Genomic DNA, 17,148 nt, shown 5'->3' on the forward strand with positions numbered 1-17,148 from the left:
GAAGATATGTTGTACTCTTCAGACTTTCAACTTCTTTCAATCTGTATAATATTTCCAGTTTAAAAAAAAGTAACTCTCTCTCCTTTTATTCACAAAGGGATACATTTCCACTTCTCAGCATCTATCATGCACTCTTATTATACATAGCAAGTTCTTTCTATCCATGGATCACTGGTCGTTTGGAAAGTGTGGGATTTGGAGATGTACACCGGGGCTTCTTTCCACTGTCGAACTGTCTGACAGAACTGAGTTGTTGATGCACTGCACATTGCTGTTTGCATACACCTGCATAGATTGGTCATCCACAGTGTTTGTGTCCTTTGATTTTCTTCCCCGGGAACTTTCTGCAGAATCAGTTGTTGCCTCAGAACTTCCTTCAGTGTTTGTTCTGTAGCCTCGACGAATGTGGAGAGACCCTTCGTTTTTGCTTGGATCAGAGCCGCGTTGCATTGATGCCCCAGTGTTTCCACCTGCAAGGGTTATCATATTCACTGGCCTTCCATCCACGCGACACTTTGAACCTCCAGCAGCTGTCTTCTTGTTAACTAGATTCAAGATGCTATCTTTGATCTGTTTCTGCAAAGGAAGATGGTGTTCATGGGGAGTTTCGGGTTTAAAATGGCTATCACTCATCACTCTTTTGTTCCTTGGCTGAGACGTTTTTGCAGAAGGCTTGAGCTTGTCTGTCTGCCCTTTAGTTGGCTGTGCTTTTGCAGATAGCATTTGTTTATCTATCTGCTTTGCTTTAGAATGATCTCTGTGTCTTGTCTTCTGCATCTCTTCCTTGGTTTCCAGAGACTTCAACTCTCTGAAGGGCTTGGATGGATCAGGGGTTTCAGTTGGTTTGGGAGATGGCTTTAATGTCTCTTCTGCTATCTTTGATGGGGATGTTGGCTGGGTACTTACCTCTGCTATTTGTTGCATCTTAGATGTTGTCTCTGTCGTAGAGGTTGAGGATGTCTGCCCTGCAGTAGGAGATGCCAAACTTGAAGGGGATTGGGGCTGGGAAGCATTGCTAGTTGTGGGAGAGGAAGTAGCAATAGGAGGTGAGGGAGTGGCAGGACGAGATGGACTGGAATATTGTGATGTTGGTTGGGAGGTAACATGTGGTGATTTTGGTTGAGATGTAACACGAGGTTCAGTTGCATGAGGTGGTGATGCTGGCTGAGATGTAATACGAGGTGGCGATGCTGGCTGAGATGTAATACGAGGTTCAGTTGCAAGAGGTGGTGATGCTGACTGAGATATAATACGAGGTTTAGTTGCACGAGATGGCGATGTTGGTTGAGATATAACACGGGGTTCAATTGCATGAGGTGGTGATGCTGGTCGAGATGTAACATGGGATTCAGTTGCACGAGGTGGCAATGCTGGTTGAGATGTAACCTGGGGTTCAGTTGCACGAGGTGGTGATGCTGGTTGAGATGTAACTTGGGATTCAGTTGCATGAGGTGGTGATGTTGGTCGAGATGTAACATGGGATTCAGTTGCACGAGGTGGTGATGCTGGTTGAGATGTAACTTGGGGTTCAGTTGCATGAGGTGGTGATGCTGGTTGAGCTGTAACTTGGGGTTCAGTTGCATGAGGTGGTGATTCTGGTTGAGCTGTAACTTGGGGTTTAGTTGCACGAGGTGGTGATGCTGGTTGAGCTGTAACTTGGGGTTCAGTTGCACGAGGTGGTGATGCTGGTTGAGCTGTAACTTGGGGTTCAGTTGCACGAGGTGGTGATGCTGGTTGAGCTGTAACTTGGGATTCAGTTGCACGAGGTGGTGATGCTGGTTGAGCTGTAACTTGGGGTTCAGTTGCACGAGGTGGTGATGCTGGTTGAGCTGTAACTTGGGGTTCAGTTGCACGAGGTGGTGATGCTGGTTGAGATGCAACACGTGGCTCAATCGCGCTAGGCTCAGTTGGTTGAGATGGAGATGATGGTTGAGATGCAACATAAGATTTAGTTACACGGGATGGTGATGTTGGCTGAAATGTAACGCGAGGTTCTGTTACACTTGCACGGGGTGGTGATGCAGGTTGAGTGTCACGAACGGGCGATGTTGATCGAGATGAAATAGGGAGTTCAATTCCACGAAACGGCGATGTAACAATGAGTTCCGTCGGAGAAGACGGCGATGCTGGTTGCGATGTAACCGGAAGCTCAGTTGCACGAGACGGCGCCGAGGGTTCAGGCGACGGCTGAGTTTGGGAAGTTGAAGACGGTCCTCGTGACGCAGCACTTGCAGCAGGTTTACTTTCGGAGATTGCACTGAGAAAGGGAGTACTCGCGGCGGTTCTGGCCGGCTGAGACACCGGCCGGGGAGTCGGACGGGAAGCTGATCCAAACTGCAGCCATGGAAGACGAAAGCGAAACGTCGGTTTCTTCTGCGCCATTCGACGGAAACAGTGAAACAAACGATATTATGTTGTTTATGTTGTATGCTTTAGTGCTGCAAAAATGGCGTTTCTATAAATGGCTTTCCATTTGATACCTTCCCCATTCCTTAAGATTGCCATTTCACCTTCCTACGTTAAGTTTCTCATACCTTTCTTGTGGTCCACTTTTGTTAACAAAAACATGGAATTCTAGGCACAATTCTATAACCACATTTGCCTTCTCCCACAGGTTTAGCATCCTCCGACAAATCCATCTTCTTCCCCAAGTTCATAACTTTGTGTAATGAACAAATTAAGAACCATATTAACACAAACCCATTCCCTAGGATAGCCTAGTAATCCAAGAACATAAGAAAACCCTGTTCATACAACCATCTAAGCTAAAGATTCTTGCAATCTTGGCCATAGTAATTAGCCAAGTTGCTTCAACTTTATGCATGAAAGTTTCACGTCACCATTCTCATAAGGCGAATTCAGTATCTGGGCACAAAGGTTTTGCAAGAAGCAAATCCTACTTTATCTGCAAAGTTTGGGATAGATGCTTGCAGGTTGGCAGTCCTGTGGCGTAAGATTTTATATACTTGCTGTCTCCATATCTAAGGTTGAAGAAATTCTTGGTTCAGAACAATGGAATCGCGGTTTACCTGAAGCTCGGGCCAGTAATTTTGCGGGGGGTGAAGCAGAAGAGCAGACATTCCTTGAAAAGCAGCCTGGATTCTGGATTCCTCATATCCCCTGGGGATTCGTCTTTTCCTGCCATTTGATATAAAGAATTTCGAGGTGCAGTAACCCGAGATGCCTTGTTATGTTCAGCTAGATACCCTGAAAAGCAAAACAAATGTTATTAAACACCCCACTGAGAATATTGGATTGAATCAGAATATAAACAAAGTGAGAGGGATTTGCTGCAATTTGCCTGAGAACACAGGCAAATCATATATAGATTTGACTCAGAAAAGGCACATATCCAGATTAGTGGAAAATGATGACAATTTAATATGTTCCATCTCTTATACCAGTCATGTCCAATCCGCTAAGCATATGTCGAGAATTGCTCATCATGGGCCTATCTTCTTATCTTTCAGAACACTTTATCGCAAAAAGATCTTCCTATTCCTTTCTTGCATAACGATTCAACCAATAGCGAGGTGAGTTTCAAATTTTCGGAAGCATTATGTCACAGATTCCATCGCTGTGTGCTTCCCAAGCCATATACTATTAACACTATAGAATGAAGGATTAGAACGAGAAATGGTCTCTTCAGACTGGTGAGAAGCTGCAAGATTACAGTTTTGCTGTTCTTCATCTGCATAGATAATAGGACTCTAAATATCACAAAGAATTTTTCTACCTAATAAGAAGGGCCCCTCCACCTCCAAGTCTGGCAGTATCTGAAAACTCTCATTACATGTCAAAATGGTTCCAGTTAACCGGTCTCCCTGATTCCTTGGCTTCCATTTCAGGTAGAGTTTTCTTTTTTTCTGTCAGATTATGGTTTATGGCAATTTACGATGGCTAACTGCACAAGAATCCCAGGTTCGTGGCAATTGTCTGATCCTTAGTTCCGTTAATCACATTCTGGCAATTCAAGATATTTGATGAAGAGGCAAGCATTGCATTTCTCAAGTCTTATATATGGCCACTATTTCCTCGGTTTAAAGGACCACAGATCAAATTTCTAAACTAGGAAACGGAATCAATAGGCGGGATGGGATGTCAAATCAGTTAGCTCAAAAGTGATATTTTGGGGAATACAAAGATATTGTACAACAAAGAATAAATTCTACGCTAAAATATAATTATGGGTCAGAGCATGAAGTTCTTTATGATAAGAGACACTAATTGAAAGATTCCAAAGCAATGGCATATGGTGGCAAATCACTCATAGTTCATAACTCTTACCTCATTGGACACAACCAGGGCCATCCTGTGTTGTTAATTATACGATAAATTCTTCAATAAGTTATAATAGCGTAACAGACTACAAGACAAAGCACAAGTTATCATTCTTTAAGAAACATTAACAGCATAATTAGAACAGATTATGAGACCATCTAAATTCTTCATTCAAAGAAATTTTTGCTTCTTAAGATAAGACATAGAATTTGAAATTAGCCTTGAAAACTAATAGAAGCTCCAACTGTTCAAACACATAATGCATTTGTTAGCCAAATACTAAGGTTTTCAAGAAAACAGAACATAAATGTTTTGCACCAGATTGTTGTCAAGAGTTAAGCAACAATATCAGGGGGAAAAGATAGAAGAATATCTGAATGAATTTCTAGTGGACTATAATCTCACCACTCTGGCGCATCTCTATCTTAGCTAGTAGGATTGGAATCGGGGGATCTAATCCCCACCAGCTGGGTGAATTCGCTAGGCGATCCACTTGCTGATGATGATATTATAAAAGACAATAAAAAGGATTTTAAAGGAATTAATAAAAGTTTTTCCATTCCGATACTTAAAGTTTCATTTATTCCGCCTCCACCACGATATTTTCCTCTTCGCTTGTATCATTCTGTGGCTCTTAAAAAAAAAAAAAAAAAAAAATATTCGCCAACTAGTAACTCCAAACGCCTTTCCCTCCAGCATATAAGGAGCTAACATGGACTCTCTTTCCCATAACACACTCACAGAGTTCAGTATCTTTTCACTTTACTGAGGAAGCTCTTGACTTTCTTCCCCTTCACTAAATCCTACTTATACACTCAGCCACCGATTATTAATGGCCTCCTGGACCGCAAAGCAAAACAAGAAATTCGAGGAAGCTTTGGCCATATATGATAAGGAGACTCCTGATCGCTGGCATAAAATTGCCAGGTATGTTGGGAAGTCCATAGAGGAAGTAAGGAGGCAGTACGAAATCCTCGAGAAGGATATAATGCAAATAGAAAACGACGAAGTACCTTTGCCAAATTATAGAGCCACTGAAAGCAGTAGCAGAGGATTCGCTAGCAATGAGCAGAGGTAATGTAAACCCCCCCCCCCCCCCCCCCCCCCCCCCTTCTTAAAGAATAACACTCATCTTTGCATGCCACCTTCTAGTGTAGAATCAAGAACAAAACTGTGCATTTTCACAAAGCAAAATATGAATCAAGAACAACCACACTACCCGGCTAGTGTAGACTACTGTTATCCTGACACTACAAAACTGTGCATTTTCAAAAACATTCCCGTTTTTCACTTCTGGCATAGAGTCCGTTTTTAACATGGTCAACCATAGAAGTTGAAGTTCATCATCCTAATTCTTAGAGCAAATATTAAGAAGTTTCACCTTTCTAACTTTTATCTTTGTAACCCTTCAGCATTAACACTCATGTCTGCACTACTGTGCCCAGCACAATGAATTCTCCATTAAAGTCAAATGTTTATTCCTGAAGGTTTAATTTAATTTAAACACCCACATGCAAAATAACCATCTGTCATTTTCACCTCTGGCCCCCCTACCAAGTTTTGAACATTGACCATTCTTAAAAGTGACTTCATCAAGGTAACTTGTGAAAATATGGTCTCTAGCTAGTGGTGAGCCATGGAAAGCTCACCACTAATCTGGTGGACCAAAGCCTGCAAATTGATAAGTATATGCTCCCCAGAAAATATTCCTAAGAAAGCAACAGAATATTTTTAACTTTAAGAACAGACTAATTCTAAGTTCTTTCTTCCCTCTTTGCCAACAGGCTTCTAAGGAATTTGAAGCTCCGGTAAGTGCAATGCTGAAGCTCCATCAAGGGTGGATGTGCAATATCTCTTAAGAGGATCTCAACAGAAAATTATTATGAGTTCTTCAAAGTTCTCTATACCTACAACCCAACTTTCATATGTATTCCTAATGTTGTTCAGATGTTTCTGTTTTCTCTCTTTGTAACCTTGCAAAAATGTATAATACACTGTGTGTCTGTTATCTCAAAATTGTTCATTTTGGTTAACAAGAAATGCGAATATACTAATTAGAACACTAAAGAGACAAATGAGACACAAAACCAGGGCGGAGAGCCGGAGAACATCTCAACAAACAGAGAATCGGACATGGATTGTAAGATTCTTTAAGGATTCAGTTCAGAGAGTTTGCCAATTACCTTAAACGCACTCAGCCACCCAAATGTCCAAAACCATGAGAATTGACGAGTATCGTAAAACCGGGAAGAATGACTGTATTTGCAGCAAAGAACAAGTCTTTTGCTGTCTTTCTCTTTGTGCATAATGATAAAGTTGGAGTCTTTTTAATCAAAATCAAGTAATCAACCATTAATAAGCCAAAAAAAAAAAAAAAACCAAAAGTATACCGTTCAATGGAGATGCGGGGTATCGATCCCCGTACCTCTCGCATGCTAAGCGAGCGCTCTACCATCTGAGCTACATCCCCACATACGTTTTCCTTCTCATCTGAATTTATAATAACAATAATAATAATAATAATAATAATAATAATAATGTATAATTTTTTATAAATTTAATATTTATATTTTAGAAAATAACTAACTAATCCTTATTAATTAAAAATTAAATAAAATCAAATTTGTTTATTATATTACTTCAATATATTATTATCATTTGAAAATATAAGAAAATATATGGTGGATGTATATGCATGGTAATAATAATGAAAAAAATAACAATATGGTGTATTTTTGTCCAGTAAATTGTATAGTACAACTCTTATACTAAAATGTGTATGAAAAAAAAAAAAAAAAAAGAAAGGTACCAACCTTCGTTCACTATGTCACTGTGTTCGACGGTGAAAACCTTGGACTACAAAAAAAAAACATTTATTCACTCATGCGCGCATTGCACAATTAAATTAATGCCTAACACAAAAATTAAAATAAGTAAATATTTAGTATAATTTTTAAATATTGATAATTAATATAAAATAGAAATGATTATTTTCAATATAATTAAAGTAATGAGTATTTTTAACGTGAAATAACAGTAGTAATAAAGATGAGTATTACTATAGATAGTTATACTCAAGAATAAAAATATATAATGTCCTAACAATTTTCATATTAAAATAAATTAAGTCTTCTTCGTGCAAGCTAATTCAAGTAGCTTGTAGCTCAATGACATCTTTGTGATTTTTCTAAATGGGAGGTCACAGGTTCGAACCCACCTTAATGTGGGAATTGACTCTCTGTGCGACAATGTATACTGATAACAGTCCAAGCATTTATTTTTTAAATTACACACCCTAACCTATTCATAATATTTGTTTGTTCAAAAATTATATGTCAACCCTTAGCTTGATTGGGATGAGCTGAGGCTCGAACCTAAAACTTTCCTTACGAAAAATGATGGGTAAGTTAAAAATAATAAATAGTCAACGAAATATTTCGTTACTAAAGTTTACACTGACGGAATACAGGGATATTTTTTAATAATAATAACAACAATAACAATAATAATAATAATAATAATAATAATAATAATAATAATAATAATAATAATAATAATAATAATAATAAGAGCAAAGTAGGAAAAGTTGTAAGAAAATATTAAAACAAAAATAATATAAATCATTCATTTAAACAAACAATTCGACCAACATTTTTGTATTGTTAGAAACCTAACTTTATTACCTATTATTATAATTATTTATTTATTATTTATTTATTAGTAGATATACAGATGAGTAGATTATTACTCATTCCTTCCATTATTCTCACGATCTCCATTCTACTCTTCCTTAAAAAATAAAAAAAAAAAAAAAATAAAAAAAAAACATAGTAACTAGTAATCTCTTACTTAGTGGTGTTTGGACTGATTGAGTTAGCGGGTTTGACTATTTGATAACATTAACTGTTTGTAAAAAATTGCTTGGTAAATTAGATGTTAGTTGATTACATATATATATATATATATATATATATATATATATATATATATATATATATATATATATATATATATATATATATATATATGCAAAATGACTTAGTGAAAGAGGGGAAAATATTGACAAATAAGCACTTATCAATTGCTAGAGACCTAGCTTTATTGACTTTTATTATATTTATTAGTAGATAGATATATAGATTAGTAGATTATTACTCATTCCTTCCATTACTCTCACGATCTCCATTTTACTTTTCCTTTCAAAAAAAAAAAAAAACATAGTAATTAGTAATCTCCCACTTGGTGGGTGTTTGGTAAATAACTGTTATTAGCTGATTGAATTAGTGGGTTTGACTATTTGATAACATTAACTAAGTGTAGAAAAATGTTTGGTAAATTAGATGTTAGCTGATTACATAAAATGACTTTCTAAAAAAACTTATCGAAAAAGCTACTTTGAACAATTTTTTTGAATTTTAGCATTTTGGAGTAATAAGTTGTTAAAAAAGTTAATTAATCAAACACTTATATTAATTATTTAAATAAGTCAAACATGTAATAATTGTCAAATAAATCAAAATTAACTAATAAGCTAACTAAATATATATTACCAAACATGACCCAACTCATATTACAACATACAATAGGGAAACCATCTTTTAAAAATTAACTAAATAATCTAGCGGATCGACACCCGGTCCACTTACATGACGGGTACCAAACTACATACTATCCAAAATTCCAAATACTCTTATCACTACCAAACATAAAATACAAGCATTCCATGATACATACCAAGGCTCTTTAAATTTCCATGCATTTTTGCCTAATTTTTTACATAAAATTGTGATAAAACTAGGATTAGGGACAAAGATGCTAAGCAAGTGGTGAATTACTCATTCCTCCTTTAAACTAAGTTTCTATCCGTTTATTTCTAAGAGAGATTCAAAATAGTGTATAGTACATTCTTTAGTCTTTAACCTACCAATTCTCTTTTTATAATGTCTTGCCTTATATTGGTCAAGATCTAAACATATATCACCATACGTGAAACTTCCCAGACTTTAGAATTGCATGCAAATCTCCAAAGCCTCGAGCGATTTTACATGCAACACAAAAACATCCATCCAAAGGCTGATGGATCGATGGCATGCATATATAGTGCAATATATATGTAACGACAACATCCTTGATTTTATCGAAACGTTCCATCCACGCTAAAACACAACATAGTTGCAACAAAATAGGGCAGTCCAATCAGGTTGTGCAAGTAGAATGTTTTTTGCCATTCCTGGGATAAAGGAAAAGCAGCCATGCATGCTGTTTTGGTACTGTGTTGTGTACAAGACTTGACGATACAGAGAGTGGGGAGATCGAGACGTTGCACTATTCTATCTCCAACGCCGTTGATTATTCATCTCCGATCCTCTCCGTTGTCACTGTCAACCTTTAAGGCTTTAACTTTGTTCTACTGCTTCTATAACTTTACTTGGGTCGATTCAAACGTAGTGTTTCAGCGACGTTAGATGCATTATATTGTTCATTTTATTATGTTTTTTTTTTTGTTACCTTTGTCGGGTTCTGAATTTTGATATTGATGTCTCACTTTTTTTCTTTACTTCTCGAGTTTGAATTCAAAGATATTTCTAATTTTGCAGTATACAAAGATAAGAACTCTGGAGCTTATCAAATAAATTTATTAAAACACCTTAAATGGATTAAAAAAAATGTTAGTTGAGGTTGTATTTTTGGTAAATAAACAATACTTACAAAAAAAAAAAAAAAAAAAAAAAAAAAAAAAAAAAAAGGTGTATACCCAAGTTTAGGCATGTTTTTAATGAATATGAAACGTTGTGAAACCGGGGTGTGGTTGAGTGTAAGGGACTCATCCATCCTTAATCAAATGTTAATGGTTTGATTATTGACTTTGGGTATGGAGCAGCCTTAAATCTTCAGGCTAGCTGTCCGAGATTAATTTAGTCTATCCTCTAAAAAATGTTGTTGCATACACAAGTTTAAATTTGTAACCTCACATAACATATAGTAATTACATTTTGTGGGATATATAATAACAGTTTCCTAAGGCCAAAATGTATTTATGGAATTTGTCGTTGCCAAACATTCGTCTAATTTGTATTATCGCACCTAATCTCTCTTCTCCTAATCACTTTCTCATTATAAAAGGATTGCTGGCAACACCAATTTTTCTTAAGCCCTTTGGTCTTCAAATTACACATATTGAAAGAGCTTCACCTGCAAGAAAGGTTAAAATGGCACTGCTAAGTGTTCAACACTTGGCCCTCCTCTTTGGTCTCCTCGGTATTATATAATTAATCTCGTTGTGTACAAAAATATCTCTGGCCTCAATTATTACTAGTAAAAATTTGATTTAGTGGAGTCAATATATATATGATATCTTCTTTTTTAATTTGGGCAGGTAACATTGTGTCATTTTTTGTTTTCCTAGCACCGATGTAAGTACCCGTAACTTTTAAATTACACGTTGTGTATGTTCTTGAATATTTTTGTATATAGACCGTACCTTATGAATTAATGATACATTATTTGCAGACCAACCTTCTACAAGATTTACAAAAGGAAATCATCTGATGGGTACCAATCCATACCATACGTTGTTGCACTTTTCAGTGCAGAATTGCTGTTGTACTATGCTGTTATCAAGACCAACGCATATCTAATCGTCTGCATCAATGGCTTTGGTTGTGCCATTGAATTGGTTTTTATCTCAATGTACTTGTTTTATGCCAACAAAAAAGATAAGGTCATCTTCAATTCCACCCTATTATTTTTATTTTTAATTTTTCTGGGTGACGAAAAAATAACCCGAGAATGTGCATTGAAACGAACTCGACCAAAAAAGTGTTGGCAGGAACTGAACTTGTGATATTCTAATATGAGAATCATATTCTACCTACTCTGGTAACCCTTTTCGGACATTTTTCACCCTATTTAATTAATTATTTTTGGTGCAGATCTTTACTATAAAGCTACTGTTGCTGGACATTTTGTTTTTCGGGGCGGTGATTATAGTCTCTTTGTTTCTGGTAAACGGGTCAAAAAGAATTGCCCTTGTGGGATGGACATGTGCCGTTATTAACGTTGCCGTCTTCGCTGCCCCCTTGAGCATCATGGTAATAAACAACAACATCGTACCATATATACACACAATTTTTAATCATTTTAAGCCGTTAGTTGGTTACGTTTGATTAACTTAACTGTACTGTACTGCCACCAAATTATTTTGCAGAGACAAGTGATAAGAACAAGGAACACGCAGTTCATGCCGCTCACTCTCTCCGTCTGCCTTGTATTCTGCGCTACAGCTTGGTTTTTCTACGGACTTTTCTCCAAGGATTATTACATTGCAGTAAGTCAATAACTATTTCTTTATATACCGTCACATTTTCGAAAGGCAAGATACTGATATTGAATCTTCACCGATTTCTGCCAACAATTCCCTTCCCAACCCCTGATTTGACATGACTCATCATTTCCTTATATACAGTCACATTCTTGAAAGACATAGTATTGGACTTGGTCTTCATTGGCCTCGATCCAATATTCCCAATTGCTGGACTTGGCCATTTACGGACCTCCGCACAACAATTAACTTCTTAATTACTTACAATAAACTATCATTGCATGCAGTTTCCAAACATCCTGGGATTCCTGTTCGGACTAGCCCAAATCGTTCTGTACTGCATGTACAAAGACTCCAAGAAAGAAGAGGATGGAAAAGGTGCAGAATACAAGGAAGGAATAGAGATTCAAGTCAAGAATGACGGACGACGGTAAATCTAACAAAGAATTGAAGTAACCGGCCGGCGGTCGGACGTACTACGTACGGTGTTAATTAAGCCTCACCATGCACGACAATTAATGATGTTCCAACTTAATTGTCATGTGTATTTAATTAATAATATCAAGTGACGATCAATCATACTCGTACTTAAGAAACGGGTATTTTAATTCTTGATCGTTGCAGTAGTAATTGTAAGAAATAAAGGGTGTTAATTCTCTTTCTGTCTTCGTGTATGGAATATTATTTACAATATATGTTGTACGTAAAAGTTTTAATGGATCTATATTTTGTGTTTTATTTTAAGTGCTACCGACTCTTTTACTGTTTTGTATTTCATAACTATTTTTTTAATATACTGAAGCACAAAGAATCAATATCAACCTCTTATTTAGGGGAATCAATTCGTGACACTAGACTACAAAATCATAATTACACATAATTTCTTTACGGAAAAAAAAAAAAAAAAGAGTAAAATTTTTGTTTTTGCCTATGAGAGATGTACATATACTCCAACATCATTGGCAATTAAGCACATTCACGCGGTTGGTGTCAGAAGGATACCCGTCCAGGAAGATAAAAGCTTTTAGTACGTGTACTATATATCTGCATTTCTGCTTGTTTGCTTGAATTATTATTTATTACTTGAGTATTATTATTTTTATTTTCTTTTTAAAAAAAAAAAATTATTTTCTCTGTACAAAAAGTTGCCCGGAAGTATACTAAAAATAGGAACGCCAAAACACCAGCTAAAATCCACAAATGTAGTACGTAACCTCGCTTTCAATGCTGATATCGATCATAACCACATGTCGATTTCAAATATATTATTCAAAAAATAAAAAAATAAAAATTTAAAGGCGTAATTCATAAGTAGTGTCACGGTCCAAAGAATTGATTTATTTTGTTATGGCATGGATTCAATATGTGGCCATATATGTTCTTTTGGAATAAATATATGTTTTTTAGAACCTTGTGATTACCGAATCAATTGCTTAGGCCAACCAACTCGGTTGGGGTTAGTTCATTTACTTGTGTATCTCGACACTCCATAATAATGTGGTTGGCTCAACTGTTGGCCAGGTACATTATGACCGCAAATACTATTATCCCGGCCTATTTACCTATTAATTAACCACTATTACATACTTTCTTTCTTTTTTTTTTTTTTTTTTTTGAATACTATTGACTCTACTATTACATACTTGAAGCACCACTATTGCACACTTATTTCTACTATCATCCTCGCATACTTTCAACCACCGTTACATGCATACTTACCCGATTACCCCTCCCAAAATTTACCTATATATGTACCCCATATTTACCACCTTTCTAAAACCCGATTACCCCTCCCAAAATTTACCTATATACCCCATATTTACTACCTTTCTAAAGCCCACCACCACAATTTTTGTTGAGTACTTAACTATATATATGTTACAATGTAGTATTTGTTCATTTCTACTTTTTCAGTCTACTGAAGCATAAAGAGTCCGTACCGCCCTCACTAGGGCTCGAACTCATGACCTCCCATTTGGGAGGTGAGAGTACTTCATGCTATTATATTAGATCACAAGGTCGTCATATTTTACAAACTAAATGCTCAGAAAATTAAATATAAGAAATCTGAAATAAAAGTAGAATCATATCCTTTAAAAGCCTAATTAAGATGTAAGAAGGTGCAGCTTTAATTTCAAGGAAATATAGATGGCAAGAATTGTGCATAATTAATTAAACAAACATCTCATGCATGCATTCTACGAATGTTACATACATATATATATTTATATATATCATGAAAGCTGGCCTGCCCACCATGAACTAATGATCAATGATGATTTGCACCTATTAATAGGATTATGGAAGCAATTAAGAGGCGAATTGATTAAATTCCGGCAATACCAGGTGGTTGTTGATGATCTTGTTCTTGTTGGGGAGTGTTCTTCTTGGCGGAATTTTTGTTGTTATGCATCCAAACCTTAAAAACTTGTCTCTTCACTCCGACCTCGGCGCAGAATGTTTGCAGTTGAGTGTCGTCTTCTCTGGGGATTCTCCACCCTAACTTCTCCGCGAACTCCAACATCTTGTCTTTCTGTTCTTGCGAGAACTTTGTTCGGTATCGTTTCTTGGCCAGAATCAATCCGGACTGGGAAGGAATGGCGGAGGAGGAATGGTAGGCGTTGAAATTCAGCTCTTCACTGGAGGAGTCTGTGGCGGCGCTGCCGCCGCCGCTGCCGAAGGCCATTTTCACCGGCTGGGCGGCGAGGGAGGTGGGGGCACCCCAGGGGGTATTCCGGTGGTGGTTGATGGATGACGGGGAGGGCATAGGCGGACCACCCGGGAGTTGAAGCGGGTGCACCACTATGATACCATCTCCGCCGCCGCCGCCGCGTTCTTTGCGGTGGAAGTTCCGGTGGCAGTTACAGGCGGCGCACTTCAACGCTTCCAGCGTCCCCTCTTCGCCGCTGGGCATGAACTCGCCGCACCCGTCCGTCACGTTCCCTCCGATGCTTGCCGCATGGTTCTTAAGACATTCCCGGTACCTTGCCCTCGGCGCTCCCGCGGTGGTGCTCAGCTTGGACTTAAATACCCCGCCGCCGCCTCCGGCGGCGGCGGGGGAAATATTGGTTGCACCGGCGTACTTGTTCTCGTGGCCGCCGTGCTGAAGATCCTGCGCCGCCTGCGCCTGATCCAAATCCTCAAGCGGGTTGTAGCCGGCCAGCGAGTCTGACATTCTTATCTCCTTATCCTCTCCAGTTAATGCCATCATTTACCACTAATTAATACACACGTTTAAAACCACAAAACCCTAATTAGCATCACCCAATAAACACAACATCTTACTAAACCCCCCCATATTAACACATAATCATCACCCCCTAACCCCAGTTTACAATCTTCCTAGCTAGCTAGCACACCAACACCAAGAACTCAGTCTCAGTTGGTTCTTAACTTAGGCGTTAAATTTCTTGCAAAGAATTGAAGTGAGTTTCAGATTTCAAAAACACCCAAACTTAACTAAATCTATGAGTCTTCTTCTGACACAAACCCTACACTCTACTTGCTTTCATTAATTTCAAAAAGTTTTCTTGAAATTCATTAATACCCAAAACTCAAGAAAAGCCATGCCAGCTAAAAGATCCAGCAAGCAAGGTAGCTAGATGCATAGATTAATAAAATAGTAATAAATTATAAATCAAAGAAGATGGAACAGTAGCAGTAAAAGGGGAAGCCAGCCAAGATGGGCCCTAAAGAGAACTGAACTACCTCAGAATTGAAGTTGGAAGCAGTGGAGCAGCAGCAGCAGCTTAATTAGCATGATCTGGGGAGATGATGATGGAGTTAAATTAGGGTTTAAGAAAAGATTTTTTTTTTTTGGGGAGAGGGAGAGAGAGAGAGAGATCTCGAATCTAGAACTCTAGAAGAGAAGGAAGGGAGAATAAAGAAGGGGATGGAGGGAGGGGGGGAGTACAGTGGTGGTTTACTTAAAAGAAAAGTGGTGTGTTTCAGTGGATCAAACAGGAGACAGGTTGGTTGCCTGAGATGAATCTAATATTATGTTTCAGATTTGTGAGGCTAAGGTAACAAAGCAGTGTCATTGAGTGCGTAAAGGGGTGTTTGGTTGACGAGATGGGGGGGTGGGTTGGAGATGAGTGGGAAACAACTCGAGGGTGGGCCAAAATATTCCCAACGTATTCTTTGAAAGCTAATCCTTATCCTCACGGACACCTCAGTTGATTCTTGAATAATACTGTAATAGATCGTGTATGAACACATAAAATTGAGCTCTAATAGTTTGAGAGTTACAGTACTTAATATAGTGGACTGAACAGACTCCTTGTGAACACCATGTACTGATCCTCATATCTTAAAGGAACCATGTGTTACCTTAATTACCTAAACATGAAGGGTTTTGTTTTTGGGGAGATTAAGGTTGTCAGCCCACCACCTTAAACCTGCATTATTCTAGTATAATGTAATCCAAGTCTTGATTAATTAATTAACACCAGATGTATGTATATGTAGAGAGAGATGTATGTATAAGGAGAGAGAGAGAGGGATGGGAGGAGAGAGCATAAAAAAAAACAACCGACAAGGTCATGTTCAGTCCTCTCCCACGCCCTGCAACACTTACCCCATGGGCATGGTCCCATCTCCATTTCTCCATCTTCATTATTGCTTTCTCTCCTCTTTCTACTGCCATTACTTATTTCTGTAAAAATTTCTTTTCTTGGCCTGCTTTCATTTCCCCTCTCCCCCATAGTTGTCAGTTGACACTCCATTTTTACGCAAACACTCTGATTCTGCCTGCCTGGACTTTTGACCCTCCCCTCCCCTCACCCACTCCCATTTTTATTCTCCTCCATTCAAACTTACCTAGCTATTTTTCTTTTTATTTTAATTATTCATACATTGTTATAACTTTAGTAGAGAAGGTTCAAACTTTACTAGATACCACATTCTGTCGTTAAAATTGAGTTTTAAGTGTAACTTTTCAATTACGAAAATCACTAGTGTCCCGAGGGCATGGACAGCTTTACTTGAATGGGGGATTGGAGAGTAACTTTAATTATTTTTGTTGATTTTATAGTTTTTTTTTTTTTTGTGTACTCAAAGTTTCCACTATCCGATACTGACTAATTTTCTCACTGAATTGTAGACACCTCTTTTGGATGGGACAGCTAACCTAATATTATAGCTTTTTTTACTGTAGAAATTATATTGAAAAGAAATACGGAGTAAATGGGAAGGGTTAGATGTGAAGTTATGAACCCAGTCAATATTGGGCAGTTATTTAAATGTTTCATTGTGACGTAAACGTTGCGTCAAACATATAGAGGTTGAAGGTGAAGGTGCAGATGAAGTAGTAAGTACTGTATTTGTTTTTAACCAATAAAGTAAAAATGAAAAATAAATTTTCAAGTGGGTTGGGTAGAGGGTGGGGGGGGGGGTATGTAGGGTCCACCGGCAATGTGACTTGTCCTAGCTATCTTGATATATATAATACGGAGTGTATATATATTATATAATAATGTGTGTATACATATGTAATTATATATAGGGAAAATGACACTTTTTCCCCCTATGTTATATGCTTATAGCAC

At 37.5% G+C, this 17,148-nt stretch overlaps 5 protein-coding genes and 1 non-coding gene across 13 annotated transcripts; 2 read left to right on the plus strand and 4 right to left on the minus strand.

Annotated features, from left to right (window-relative positions):
- Nucleotides 1-12: 12 nt before the first annotated feature.
- LOC109170251 (proteoglycan 4-like) lies at nucleotides 13-2,441 on the minus strand. 3 transcript variants are annotated; one of them, XM_019319278.1, is made up of 2 exons: nucleotides 1,970-2,441; nucleotides 13-1,906 (listed from the first exon to the last, which is right to left on the minus strand). In XM_019319278.1, the coding sequence occupies exons 1-2, from the start codon at nucleotides 2,380-2,382 to the stop codon at nucleotides 169-171; spliced, it is 2,151 nt and encodes a 716-aa protein (XP_019174823.1). In that variant the 5' UTR covers nucleotides 2,383-2,441; the 3' UTR covers nucleotides 13-168. The 3 variants fall into 3 exon arrangements, with proteins under 3 accessions (XP_019174823.1, XP_019174822.1, XP_019174824.1); XM_019319277.1 differs by having other exon boundaries at nucleotides 13-1,171; nucleotides 1,202-2,441; XM_019319279.1 differs by having other exon boundaries at nucleotides 13-1,002; nucleotides 1,081-2,441.
- A 174-nt stretch (nucleotides 2,442-2,615) lies between these two features.
- LOC109170261 lies at nucleotides 2,616-6,591 on the minus strand. 6 transcript variants are annotated; one of them, XR_002052386.1, is made up of 5 exons: nucleotides 6,465-6,591; nucleotides 4,288-4,366; nucleotides 3,737-3,776; nucleotides 3,402-3,600; nucleotides 2,616-3,207 (listed from the first exon to the last, which is right to left on the minus strand). XR_002052386.1 is itself a non-coding variant. In XM_019319293.1 (5 exons), the coding sequence occupies exons 3-5, from the start codon at nucleotides 3,445-3,447 to the stop codon at nucleotides 2,859-2,861; spliced, it is 309 nt and encodes a 102-aa protein (XP_019174838.1). In that variant the 5' UTR covers nucleotides 3,448-3,609; nucleotides 3,737-3,776; nucleotides 6,465-6,591; the 3' UTR covers nucleotides 2,616-2,858. The 6 variants fall into 6 exon arrangements, 2 of the variants coding, with proteins under 2 accessions (XP_019174838.1, XP_019174837.1); XR_002052385.1 differs by having other exon boundaries at nucleotides 3,402-3,661; XR_002052384.1 differs by having other exon boundaries at nucleotides 3,402-3,691.
- Nucleotides 4,991-6,297, plus strand: LOC109170262 (protein RADIALIS-like 6). The gene is made up of 2 exons (XM_019319295.1): nucleotides 4,991-5,355; nucleotides 6,066-6,297. The coding sequence occupies exons 1-2, from the start codon at nucleotides 5,114-5,116 to the stop codon at nucleotides 6,091-6,093; spliced, it is 270 nt and encodes an 89-aa protein (XP_019174840.1). The 5' UTR covers nucleotides 4,991-5,113; the 3' UTR covers nucleotides 6,094-6,297.
- Nucleotides 6,592-6,678: 87 nt separating the features above from the next.
- TRNAA-AGC lies at nucleotides 6,679-6,751 on the minus strand. The gene has a single exon. It is a non-coding gene; the product is annotated as a tRNA-Ala (tRNA).
- Nucleotides 6,752-10,426: 3,675 nt separating this feature from the next.
- Nucleotides 10,427-12,295, plus strand: LOC109170260 (bidirectional sugar transporter NEC1-like). Its single transcript, XM_019319291.1, has 6 exons — nucleotides 10,427-10,539; nucleotides 10,658-10,694; nucleotides 10,792-11,002; nucleotides 11,214-11,372; nucleotides 11,489-11,608; nucleotides 11,890-12,295. Exons 1-6 carry the CDS (start codon nucleotides 10,491-10,493, stop codon nucleotides 12,034-12,036), a joined length of 723 nt encoding a protein of 240 aa, XP_019174836.1. The 5' UTR covers nucleotides 10,427-10,490; the 3' UTR covers nucleotides 12,037-12,295.
- A 1,412-nt stretch (nucleotides 12,296-13,707) lies between these two features.
- On the minus strand, nucleotides 13,708-15,716 carry LOC109170258 (zinc-finger homeodomain protein 5-like). Its single transcript, XM_019319289.1, has 2 exons — nucleotides 15,311-15,716; nucleotides 13,708-14,819 (listed from the first exon to the last, which is right to left on the minus strand). The coding sequence occupies exon 2, from the start codon at nucleotides 14,811-14,813 to the stop codon at nucleotides 13,929-13,931; it is 885 nt and encodes a 294-aa protein (XP_019174834.1). The 5' UTR covers nucleotides 14,814-14,819; nucleotides 15,311-15,716; the 3' UTR covers nucleotides 13,708-13,928.
- Between the last annotated feature and the right edge of the window lie 1,432 nt (nucleotides 15,717-17,148).

The sequence above is a fragment of the Ipomoea nil genome, unplaced genomic scaffold, assembly GCF_001879475.1.
Source record: "Ipomoea nil cultivar Tokyo-kokei standard unplaced genomic scaffold, Asagao_1.1 scaffold3321, whole genome shotgun sequence".
NCBI lineage: Eukaryota > Viridiplantae > Streptophyta > Magnoliopsida > Solanales > Convolvulaceae > Ipomoea > Ipomoea nil.